This window comes from Salvelinus fontinalis, chromosome 4 (assembly GCF_029448725.1).
Source record: "Salvelinus fontinalis isolate EN_2023a chromosome 4, ASM2944872v1, whole genome shotgun sequence".
Classification (NCBI taxonomy): Eukaryota; Metazoa; Chordata; class Actinopteri; order Salmoniformes; family Salmonidae; genus Salvelinus; species Salvelinus fontinalis.
In genome coordinates, this window is record NC_074668.1 from 47,033,332 (window position 1) to 47,045,901 (window position 12,570).

General features: G+C 42.6%; 1 protein-coding gene across 3 annotated transcripts in view; it reads right to left on the reverse strand.

Annotated features, from left to right (window-relative positions):
- The window catches only part of taok3a (TAO kinase 3a), a 105,587-nt gene that overhangs the window by 31,667 nt on the left and 61,350 nt on the right, over positions 1–12,570 (reverse strand). For all 3 annotated transcript variants that reach the window (XM_055920372.1, XM_055920374.1, XM_055920373.1), the window contains 2 exons: positions 2,515–2,747; positions 520–591 (listed from right to left, as the gene is read on the reverse strand). In XM_055920372.1, the coding sequence (XP_055776347.1) occupies positions 520–591; positions 2,515–2,646 (204 nt within the window). In that variant the 5' untranslated portion in view covers positions 2,647–2,747. The remainder of the gene's footprint in view (positions 1–519; positions 592–2,514; positions 2,748–12,570) is intronic.

Sequence of the window (12,570 nt, forward strand, 5' to 3'; positions counted from 1 at the left end):
ATATTGGCCAGGGCAGTGGGTTTATGGATAGGTCAGTTCCATTTACACAAGAGAGGAGTTTGACCCCAACCCAAGGCCTTGTGGATCGCAGGGAAAGTTGAGCCTCTGTTTAAAGCCCTTAGGTGTGACCATACTGTGGCCAGAGTGGGAAGAGTGTGTAATTTCAAAGTGTTTGTGTTAGTTGTTCTCGTCTCATTTGACCTCTGCTACAAGGCCTAAGTTGTGACCATTCCAGTGGCCAGGTTGTGATTTCAAAGATACCGAGTTGTGACCATCATAGTGGCCAGAGGAAGGGACTGTCCATGGAATGTTGAACCTCCGTTTCAAGTCCTGAGGTGTGACCGTCCCATTGGCCATAGCGGGAAGAGTTTGAGAGGGAGTTCAAAACATTTGTATTAGTTGTCCTCTCAACTTGTTTAACCTCTGTTTCAAGGCCTGAGGTGTGACTGATAAAGCAGACAGAGCGATAAATTAGTTCAACTTGTGTTTAAAGTGAGTAAAAGGCGGCAGTCCTCTTACCTCGGTGGTCTGTTTTCCATTGTAGGACATCTTCTTGATGGCCACCACCTCGTTGGAGTAGGAGTTTCTGGCCTGAGGGAGAGTAGAGGAGGGGAGTGAGAGTAGGGAAAAGAAATGGAGAGCGAGAGAGCGCGCGAGCGAGAGCGAAAGGTGAATGTGAGAACAGGCATTTCTCGTAGAAACACACAGCTGTAGTCTGGATACAGGATATAGGCCTATATTTGACAGCTGGCTAGAATCCAGTTGGTAGCCAAAAACTGGTAAAAGTGGGTCATATGACTGAGATATAGCCACTCTATATATGGCTCTGGGTCAAATGAGGGTAAATGGGAAACAAGAATCAACTGTCTCTTCCAAAGATGGCAATACTAAACATATGTGACAGAATTTGATCACCACAGGAAACTCCCTGTAGTTACAAATATGAGCATAGACGAAAACAAGCATAGAGGATACAAGCAACTCAACAGAGAAGCTAGCTAGCTAGCTAGGTACTTCACCACACAGTAATTAGCACATTGCGTGTGTTAAAACCCCTAAGGCTTTTAGAACACATGGATGGCTTCCTCATACAAACGTTGATGGTTCCTCATTCCATTTCAGTAATTTCCCCCCACACACATGCCTTTGGTCAGAAGGAATGTGAATGCATAGTAGAGCTATGAGCTAGCCACAGCAGCTAGCAAACACTTGCAGTTAGCTATCCTAGTAGCTCACAGCGGGTAAAGAAGAAGTGTATCAATGACCAAAAAGGCACCAGGATTTCATCATAGCCAGCCAAATCAGCCAGACAAGACTGATGGCCTCATCATGTGGCATGCTGACATACAGTACCGTAGCCATATAAATAGAATTACTAGAATGGGCAAATCCCTTCAGACTATGGCAATTTGACTGGAACATTTTAAGGGGCTACTCTGGGATTGGTATATCCATTTTGGACTTTTAAATTATCGATACACAGCCATTGACCTCGAATCCAGATTGCCACTTTAAAACCATTTCCCATTCTAATAAGTATATTTCTATGAATGTAGCCTTGTCCGGTAGATGACTGGACTTAGGGGAGCACTAACGCCAGTCAACCAGGCCAGGTAAAATGTCCTGCCTGCCCTACTATCTATCCATCCATCCATCGCCAGCTGGCCTCGCCACTTAACGCGCAGAACAGCTGTCTTAGGAGGAAAGGCTTCCGTTTATCCCTCTCCCCCCAGCCTTGCATATGGAGAGGCTGGGGGATGGATGAGTGGAGAGAGGAGGAAAGGGATGTTGGACGTGGAAAGAAAGGGGTGGGGGAAAAGGATGATGGAGGGAGGTTTGAAAGGAAGAGGACTGAGGGAGGGGAGGAGGAAAAGGAGGAGAGTGCTGAGGGAGGGATGAGAGGGGTGAAGGGAGGGGAGGAGGAGGAAGGGATTGGTGCTAGCAGATTCATCCTCCCCTCTCTCCCGCTCTGCATTGATTTAGATTTAAAGGCCTTCTGTCATTAGTGACGACCAGATTAAGAAATGCAGCAGAGAGACAGAATTTAACAGAAATGGCAGCAGAGTTATTATTAGACAACCTTGAGAGAGCGAGTGATCTTGTCCCTGGACTCTGACATCTATAGCCACAGACAGCTAGACTGGGTGTCTAACATGATCCTGACAGTGAATAGTATGGATTGCACTCACCCAATGCATATAACACACACACTGACCAGGGCCAGTCCTGGACTAAATAGCACTTTCAATTGACATTCGTCATGAAAGCATCTCCATTGGTTGAGAAATTGAAATTAAATAGGCCCTGTTCAATGGTTGGCCAATAACTTCAAATACTTTCTAAGTACTAAATGTATTGTGAAAAATCTCCAGGGTAATGCCTTGTTAAAATGACTTGCCTAGCTAAATGAAGGTTACATTTAAAAAATAAAATGTTTTAATTAAAATGAAAGACATTTTAAATTCTGAGTTCGACATATCTCAATTTAGTATCCAACCCTGAGGTACTACTCACAAAGTAGACGGCCCCAAAGCTGCCATGGCCGATCTCGTGCAGGTCACAGAAGACTTCCTCTGGGTCATCTTTGAAGAAGAGGTCGGCCAGCTCGGGGTCCTTCAGCGCTCCCTTCCGCGTGGACGAGGGCATGGTGGGGTGGGCGGGGCTAGACGGTACCGTGGTTACCGCGGTGTTCCACCTCACTGCAGCTGCTGCTCCTCATCCACGCGCCGGGCATTTACCATACCCACCTGGATGAGAGGAAACATACAGAGAGAACGAGAGAGAGAATTACTAGAATCGGCAATGTATGTGACTGTAATGTTTACTGTAAATGTTTTGTTTATTTCACTTTTGTTTATTATCTATTTCACTTGCTTTGGCAGTGTACACATGTTTCCCATGCCAAAAAGTAGAGAGCGAGATGGTAATAAGTTAGTACGTAACAGTGCAGACAGACAGCATTTATGAACACTACCTGGATGGAAGACACACACACACAAACATTTTTAAATACTTTATGAATCCACAAATCATAATTCATACAATAAGCATTCAAACATTTCAGGACAGGGATGTCTGGACACCTAAGGAAACAGATAGCACCTTCTCCACACAGCAATGCTGCCTATAACTGCTGACACGGAGTAGTAACTTGCTAGCTGCTTCGTCTTATGCAGGCCTGCTATCTGAAGGCCAAGTACTATCAGCCTGTGAACATGGCCGGGACAGCGAGCTTGCACTGATAGCCAAGGCGTGACATGAGGGGCTGGTATTTAAGCAGCTTGTCAGGAAAGGCACGATCCATGTAGCAGACACACACACACACACACAGACACATTTATGATGGAGTTACTGGATGCCTACACACAACATAGAGATTACATTTACAATCAGGCCCTACAGACCAACACAAACATGCACATACACACAGTCTGATCAAGAGACTGAATCGGTACAACCTTGTCTGCTCCCATATCCTACTCATCCCCATATAACCTGATTCTTTCCAGGAATTACAAGCTGAATGTGTGTGTATGTCACATGAACAGTTGGCAGGGTAGAGGGGACAGAAGATGGTAAGGCATGGACTGCTCACTGTCTGCTCCTGTTGCTCATCCAAGCAGAAGATCAGACACACAGTTGGGGGAAAATACACACATGCACACATACTCACACACAAACTGGACAGCTCGATCACCGTGAGTCATTGGTGCATCACTTCCACACATGCGCACACATGGACACACACACTGACACACTCGGATGCACAGGGTAGCAGCAGCAGGTATGGCTGTTGTGAGTCACCAGACTGCAGCTAGGCCATCAAACATGTGACATATAGCCTGAGCTATGTTCCAGTTAGTGACACACCAATGACTGTATATATAAATGGCCAATGCCATCGATCACGTGACACCATTCCTCCCATGTGAAGACTCAATAGCACATTGAAGCCAAATTAAGTCAGTTAAGGTGGCATCTCATGGAGACTTAACATGTGCCGTTTGAGCTACTCCAGGAAGTGACGTTGCAGGCTAGCGCACTGCTGCCCCCTCTCATTGAGTAACTAAAGTTGAAGGCCGACTGGGGTACTGCAGGCTGGTATTTCCAACTAAATTATCCTTATCCTTATCCTCTGTGTTCAATTTTAAAATAATCGGTTCAAGGATATACACCTGGAGTATTTAAAGCAATTATTGGTACCATGATTGTCTTCAATTAATTGTTTTAATTTACATGAAGATTTACATTTTTCCATTCACCATAATTGGGGATCCTGTTTTCTGCTAACAATGCCTGCAGTACTGCGGTCAGCCTTCAACATCCATGGCTTCAATGAGATTAGGGGTTCTCTCTTTGGGAGGGAGGGATGGACACACAGACAGAGAGAGCAGAGGGCCACATGATTACGCACAAACACAGGGTGTACACAAGCAGAGACTGTAACACACACAGATAGTTAACATCATCCTCATAATTCTCACGAGTGTAATCTTATTAAATAGTTATATCTTCTTTCCAGACACAAAAATATATCAAAAACCTTGTTACCACTGTAGGGAGTTTACGTTAGTTTCAAGTTATATTGTTTTGTCCTTGTCGCCTACTTTATTATTATTTTAATTTCATTTTTAAATGGGTATTAAATGGGTAATTGCAAACACCTGGTGTCCCAGGTCAAAAATCAGTCCCTGATTAGAGAGGAACAATGAAAAAAAATGCAGTGAAACTGTCTTTGAGGTCCAGAGCTGAGTTTAAGGGCGTTACGGTGTGAAAAACCTATAGGATATGTAGGAACTATCCATAATAAAATCAAATTGTATTTGTCACATCCGCGGAATACAACCGTACAGTGAAACGCTTACTTACAAGCCCTTAACCAACAATGCAGTTAAGGAAGAAAAAAAATGAAATAACAAATAATTAAGGAGCAACAATAAAATAACAGTAGTGAGGCTATATTCAGGGGGTTCCAGTACAGAGTCAATGTGCGGGGGCACCGGTTAGTCGAGGTAATTGAGGTAATATGTACATGTAGGTAGAGGTAAAGTGACTATGCACAGACAATAAACAGCGAGCAGCAGCAGTGTAAAAAAAAAAGGGGGGGGGGGTCAATGCAAATAGTCCCAGTTGTCATTTGATTAGCTGTTCAGCAGTCTTATGGCTTGGGGGTAGAAGCTGTAAAGAAGCCTTTTTGACCTAGACTTGGCGCTCCGGTACCGCTTGCCGTGTGGTATCAGAGAGAACAGTCTATGACTAGTGTGGCTGGAGTCCTTGGCAATGTTTAGGGCCTTCCTCTGACACCGCCTGGTTTAGAGGTCCTGTATGGCAGGAAGCTTGGCCCCAGTAATGTACTGGGCCGTACGCACAACCCTCTGTAGTGCCTTGAGGTTGGAGGCCGAGCAGTTGCCATTCCAGGTGGTGATGCAACCAGTCAGGATCCTCTCGATGAGGACTCAGGCCAAATCTTTTCAGTCTCCTGAGGGGGAATTGGCTTTGTGTGCTGTCATGTGCATGTTTTGTTAATCATCTGTATAATTACTATTTTTGGGATTCACAGACTTCACCCTCCCTACACCTCTGATGAATATAACAGGAAACCTGTTCGATCACCATGCACTGCAAAATCATTCTGGCTATGGATGCGGAGAACATCAACATCAACACACCAGTGGATATACCCATTGGACTTGGGGCTATGCTGGGAGTTTACCTCATACTTGGATTTTTTATTCTGCTTTGCCACTAAAATCATTAAACACTGACAACTAAAATATTGTGTGACTGAGTGTTATGCATATTACTATGAATAATAACAACAATAACAATAATAATTAGGTGAGGGGGCTAGTTCAAAAATTAACCCCAAAAGGTTATTCAAAAAGGTTCTTCGAGGACCCATTAAAAGGGTTCGTCGAAGAACTTATAGGGGTTCCCCCACAGTTTCAATTTTAAGAAGGAGTCTCCAGGAACCTTTTCTTTTTAGAATGAAGCGTTACTCTGTTAAACTAAAGTCCAGTTCACACATACAACTTACATAATTACTGCTTTGCAAAACCTGTGAAAAATATGGGTTGAAACCTTTTTAAAAACATTGATTCATTCCACCACTGATATCAGAGTTAGGAATGGGTAAACTACTGGCAACTTCTCAGTTCATGGTCAGATTGTTCTGAACGAAATAGGCGCCATGTTTCTTACTGGCCTCTGCTGTTATAGACCTTACATAGAACGATAAATACACCCTTTAGCTATAGAAAAACATCATGTATTCAAACATCCTGCAATCATTCACTGGCCCTTCCGACATGCCAACAGGGAAAACACACTGAGTGTGTGTGTGTGTGTGTGTGTGTGTGTGTGTGTGTGTGTGTGTGTGTGTGTGTGTGTGTGTGTGTGTGTGTGGTGTGTGTGTGTGGTGTGTGTGTGTGTGTGTGTGCGCGGAGACCGTGTTTTTGTTTCCATGATTATAGGCTTGACAGTGAATCCAAATAAAGTATTCCAAATGTGTGTCTGTGTCTCTCTTCATTGCATCATCCTGGTCGGTCTCCCCTCTCCTCCTGTCTGTTGAGCTCAAACCTCTCCAGTAAGAGCTTCAAATAAAACCTGACTTAAGCCTCCCGCTCAATCTGGATAGACAGCTTCCACCAGATAAAAGAACACAGAGAGACAGAGAGAGACAGAGAGAGAGGGAGAGGTGAGAGAGAGAGAAAATAAAGGAGAGAGAAGAGTGCACGAGAGAGAGAGCATCAGTGATTTTACCCACGTGGTAGGTTTCAAAGCCACTCAGTGCACAAAACGTTCTGAACACCGTCCTAAAATTGAGATGCACTCCCTTTTGCACTCAGAACAGCCTCAGTCGGGGCATAGACTCTACAAAGTGTCTAAAGTGTTCAACTGGGATGCTGGCCTATGTTGACTCCAATTCTTCCCACAGTGTGTCATATTGGCTGAATGTCCTTTGGGTGGTGGAGCATTCTTGATACACACGGGAAACGGTTGAGCGTAAAGATCCAAGCAGCGTTGCAGTTCTTGACACACTCAAACCAGTGCGCCTGGCACCCACTACCATACCGCATTCAAAGGTACTTAAATATTTTGTCTTGCCCATTCATCCTCTGAATGGCATACATACACAATCCATGTCTCAATTGTCTCAAGACTTTAAAAATCCTTCTTTAACTGGTCTCCTCCCCTTCTTTTAGACAGATTTAACAAGTGACATGAATAAGGGATCATAGCTTTCACCTGGATTCACCCAGTCAGTACTAATGTTTTGTCCACTCAGTGTAAATGAGTGTGATAGAAGGAAAGAGGGAAGAGGGCCGAGATAGAAATGGAGAAAATTAATAAACCACATGCTCACTCAAGGGACACGTCACTTCCATCTCTCTTCCCTCTTTTTTTGCTCTCCTCCTGCTCCTCTCCTTCTCAGTAGAAATGTGTGATATGACGCAACGAGGCAACAACAGGTTGTAACAGTGCTGTTGGGTTGGTTCAACAATTGCTTCCCTGTCCTCCTTCTACCCACTTACACCGTTTGGTGTGTGTGTGTGTTCAGGAATAATTTGCGGATCTATGAATGCCGCTGTGCTTAGGGAGGGTGTTTAGGGAAGCGGTTTAGATTAGTGTGTGTGTGTGTGTGCGTGTGTGTAAATATGCTCACGTGTGTATGAGGGAGTGCACAAGCATGCATTTGGGTCCGCGTGAATGAATGAGTGAGTGGATGCATATAGTACAGAGCCTTCAGAAAGTATTCACACCCCTTTCCTTTTTCCACATTTGTTGCGTTAGTCTGAATTTAAAATTGATTACATTTAGATGTTGTGTCATTGATTTACACACAATACAGTAGAAATTTGTTTGTAGAACATTTTCAAAATTCATAATATTTTTTTAGCTGAAATGTCTAGAGTCAATAAGTATTCAACCCCTTTGTTATGGCGTACATAAATACATTCAGGAGTAAAAATTTGCTTAACAAATCACATAATAAGCTGCATGGAATCACTGTGTGTGCAATTATAGGGGTTTACATGATTTTTGAATGACTACCCCATCTCTGTACCCCACACAAACAGATAATTATAAGGTCCCTCAATTGAGTAGTGATTTTCAATCACAGATTCAACCACAAAGATGTTTTTCAATGCCTCGCAAAGAAGGGCACCGATTGGTAGATGTGTAAACATTTTAAAAAAGCAGACGCCGACTATCCCTTTGAGCATGGTGAAGTTATTAATTAGGCTTTGGATGGTATATCAATACACCCAGTCACTACAAAGATGCAGGCATCCTTCCCAAATCAGACGCTGGAGAGGGATTTCACCATGAGGCCAATGGTGATTTTAAAACAGTTACTGAGTTTAATGGTCGTGATATGTGAAAACTGAGGCTGGATCTACAAGGGCTGTGGCGGTCACGACATTTTGTAAGCCGGTTAATGTCATGCAAAAGATTGTCGGTATCATTGTAATTTACCGTTACATAAACATGTTTAGCATCTCCAGGCCTCCATGCATACAAGCAGCTGATATGCGCCTTTGGAACATCACATTTTAAAAAGTCTAATAAATCAATTGAATATACAACATCAAAATAAATCAACTTTATTTTAGGCAGGTCTAAAGAGACATGATATGAAAAAAATATATTTCAGGAAGAACAGAATATGAGTTGGCCTACTGAATGTTATCTGGCTATGCACCATGCCATAGGCTTGCTCATTTAGCAGACAAGATATGCTTAAGTCCCGTGCCATTCTTTTATATCATGTGGTTTTATAGTAAGACAACGTATAATTGAGGTTAGCGGAATAAAATAGAAAGGATATTTGTGCGAGTGCACATATGAAGTGGCTATGTGGAGCGTAAAAGTGATAATTTGAAACAGCTCTTATATGCTCGATTTAGAGTTATTTGGCAACTTTAGTTGTGAATGAAACAAAGCTTAGAATGCCTTATATATGATATGGGTTAAAGGATGCGGCTATAGGCTGCACACACTGTTCTCTTTTCAAGTGATCACATTTTCACCCATCAGACTAAATTTAATCTTGTCTTTACTAATTTGTCAAAATAAAAAAAAAATAAAAAAAAATATTTAGAATGGCTCATTACCAAATGGGCAGGAGAAAAAATACAAGTCATCTGTATGCACTGGAATGGCGAATGGAGGCCACTTTCCCGCCTGTAAATGTTTCACTCATGTCTGGAAGTCTGTTCCGGTTAATTCACTCAATGCATCAAGCACTGTTTGAGGAGCATGCAGCCTTTTGCTGTGTGACATGTGATATTCTGCACAAACTCTGTATGCCAAAGGCTCCCCAACCCTGTTCATGCAGCTACCCAGTCCTTAATTTGGGAAACCAAGTTAAATCTGTCCAGGAACATGTTTTCACAACAAAACATATTTCATTAAACTGTTGACAGCCCTCTTTCTGCACGCTTTAGAAAGGAATGGAGGGGAGAAGATGGAGACGCTCAGTGGTGAGATTTTCTGTAGCTAAAAGGTAATGTGTCAGCATATAAATTCTGAAAATATTTTAAAAATGCCCTTTTACTAGGCTATTCAAAATAAATAACATTTCACTTTAACTGTAGGCCAATTCTGAATTTGTTTAATTTAAGCTACCAATTATGTACCAAAGACTTCAAATCATTTTTTTTATGTTTTTCTGCCATGCATAATAAGTCTAGGCTATAAATTGTGTAACAGCACAATCATTATTTTAATTCAGGTTTTATTTTGGACTTATATATAGGCCTATGATTATGCATAAACTCTAATATGCATATGATAGTTTTGAATTAATTATCACCTTAAAAAGCTCTGTCCATTTCATGTGCTAGGCTTTGAAATAACATCCACAACAACCATGTTTTACACTCAGTTTCAATCTACTGTTGAACTTCTTTCTTCAAATTGATCAATCATAGTGAGGTGAGTTTTAAAAGCACATACTGTTTTAATGATAAGTGTTTGATGTGATTTTCAATCGCATTTGCATTGATGTCAGAGTGGTTAGAGGGACAATAGAGCCCTGAGTACCAGGCCATTAGCGACCTGATGATCGTTAGCGAGTTGGATACTACTAACACGTGTCCAGAGTGCATGAAAGGAGATTACCGTGACTCAACAGTCATTTAGAATTTTACTGCGGTCATGGCTCATGACTGCCGGTGTGGCAGTAATACGGTCACTGCAACAGCCCTAGGATCAACAACATTGTAGTTACTCAACAATACTAACCTAAATGACAGAGTGAAAATAAGTAATCCTGTACAGAATATAAATATTCCAAAACATGCATCCTGTTTGCAACAAGGCACTTAAGTAGTACTGAAAAAAATGTGGCTTGTCATCGACAAGGACTAGGGAGTTTAAGATAAAAAGAAACGGAATACAGCTAAGCACAGGTAAAATTCTAGAGGAAAACCCGCTTCAGTCTTCTTTTTAACAGACACTGGGAGACAAATTCACCTTTCAGCAGGACAATAATGGCCAAATCTACACTGGAGATGCTTACCATGACAACATTGAATATTCCTGAGTGGCCTAAAGTTTTGACTTAAATTGGCATGAAAATCTATGGCAAGACTTGAAAATGGCTTTCTTGCAATGATCAACAACCAACTTCACAGAGCTTGAAGATTTAAAAAAAAGAATAATTGGGAAATATTGTACAATCCAGGTGTGCAAAGCTCTTAGAGACTTACCCAGAAAGACTCCCAGCTGTAATAGCTGCCAAAGGTGTCTAACATGTATTGTCTCAGGGGTGTGAATACCCATCTAAATCAAGAAATATTCGGATTTGATTTTTCATAAATTTTTAGTAAATATTGACAGAGTATTTTGTGTATATCGTTACAACTAAAATCCCACTTTCTCACAACAAAATGTAGAAAAGGTCAAGGGGAGAAATACTTTCTGAAGGCAGTGTATGTGTGCGTGGGTAGGCGTGTGGGTAAAAAGCGAGAGGAGGGAGGTAATGTATTTGCGATGGACTGGTTCATTAGAGTGATAATGATGATCAGGCACGCACACACGCGCACCACACACTCTCCCATTACGAATATTCAGAAACAGACATGCCCTCACATCTCCTCTTGCCCAAATACACATGCAAGCACGCACACGGTTGTTTCTCACGCTGTGAGTTCCCTGAGGTCCCTGCACTGCCATTACTAATTCATCTCTAAACGTGTTGCTATGAAAGACCATCAGGCTGCTGAATATTCTATTCTATAGCTCTGCTCTGACATGCACATACGCATGGATGTGCGTGCACATACACATGCACCCATGCATGGCTAGTCACACAAATGCAGTAACACATATGCCAGAGCTCTATTCCGCTGAGAGCTACCTGGTACACTGCGATTGATGTAGATGGACTGGGTGAAAACACTGAGTTCCCTCTCTCTGCCTCTTTCTCTTACACTCGGCCAAACATGAACACCGAGGAGGATGCAATGGCTCTTTCTCTCTTTCTCACTCACTCCATCCCCCTCTCCTTCTCTGTTCCTCTCTTCCAATGATTGTGTATTCCATTTGAACTCCTACGAGTGAGTTGAACGCGAAGGCGGCGGCTTTAGCGGCTCACGGCCCTCCGCATTAAGGAATCAGGAATTATACAGACTGTGGAAATTCTTAACCGATTCAAACGCAGCCGGGGACTTGCAAATAAAAGAAAAAGATAAACTTGGCAAATTGTGCGTTGAGATAACGTATGGTGGGATAGATAGAGAGAGAGAGGAGAGAGAAGGAAGGAAGGAGAGAAAGTAGTATCATTAAGTCATTTTCACTCTACCATGACATAACAGAGTAGAATTAGGGCTTTTCATAGGGTATTCTACTATGGTATTCATTCCCATAGAGAATCACTTCACTTCCGTAAAGCCATATTAATCATGACAGACAGCCTTGGACGCATCAGCCCTGGTGGAAGGTAGACTAGCAGTTAAGAGTGTCCTTACAGTAACCGAAAGGTTGCTGGCTCGAATCCCCAAGCCAACTAGTTGAAATATCCTGAGCAAGTCACTCTGGATAAGAGAGTATGCTAAATGACTAAAATGTAAAATGAGTACATGTGTTCTTGAAAATAACACACTTTAATACAGGGGTTAGGTCATTCAATCTCACAGACAGACATAGGGACACTCCCTCCCACTCCTCCCCTCCCCAGGACCCCCCAGAGCTCTGCCTGGGCTCTGCACTACTCTGACTCAGCAGCCAGCTTTCCTCCGAGCGATATTGGTCTGTGTGTGTGGGGGGAGAGAAACTGGAGCAAGCTGTGGCAAGAGAAAGCTTGCTTCTCTTCTCCCAGAGAAGAGTTTAATTCTGAGTGATTGGTTCACGAAGGCAGCAGCATCACGCCGGCTCTCGTATGTAGAGCAGCAAGAGATGACCAACCATTACAGTCGCCTGCTTGGTTGCAATACAATATGGAGGGAGCAGACTTGATTGACAAAGGACTAAATGGTTCAAAATGAATACATCTATCGATCAGAATAGATTGAATATTGATTTTGAGGATATGTTCTGACGGTTGACTCTGATGATTCCTGC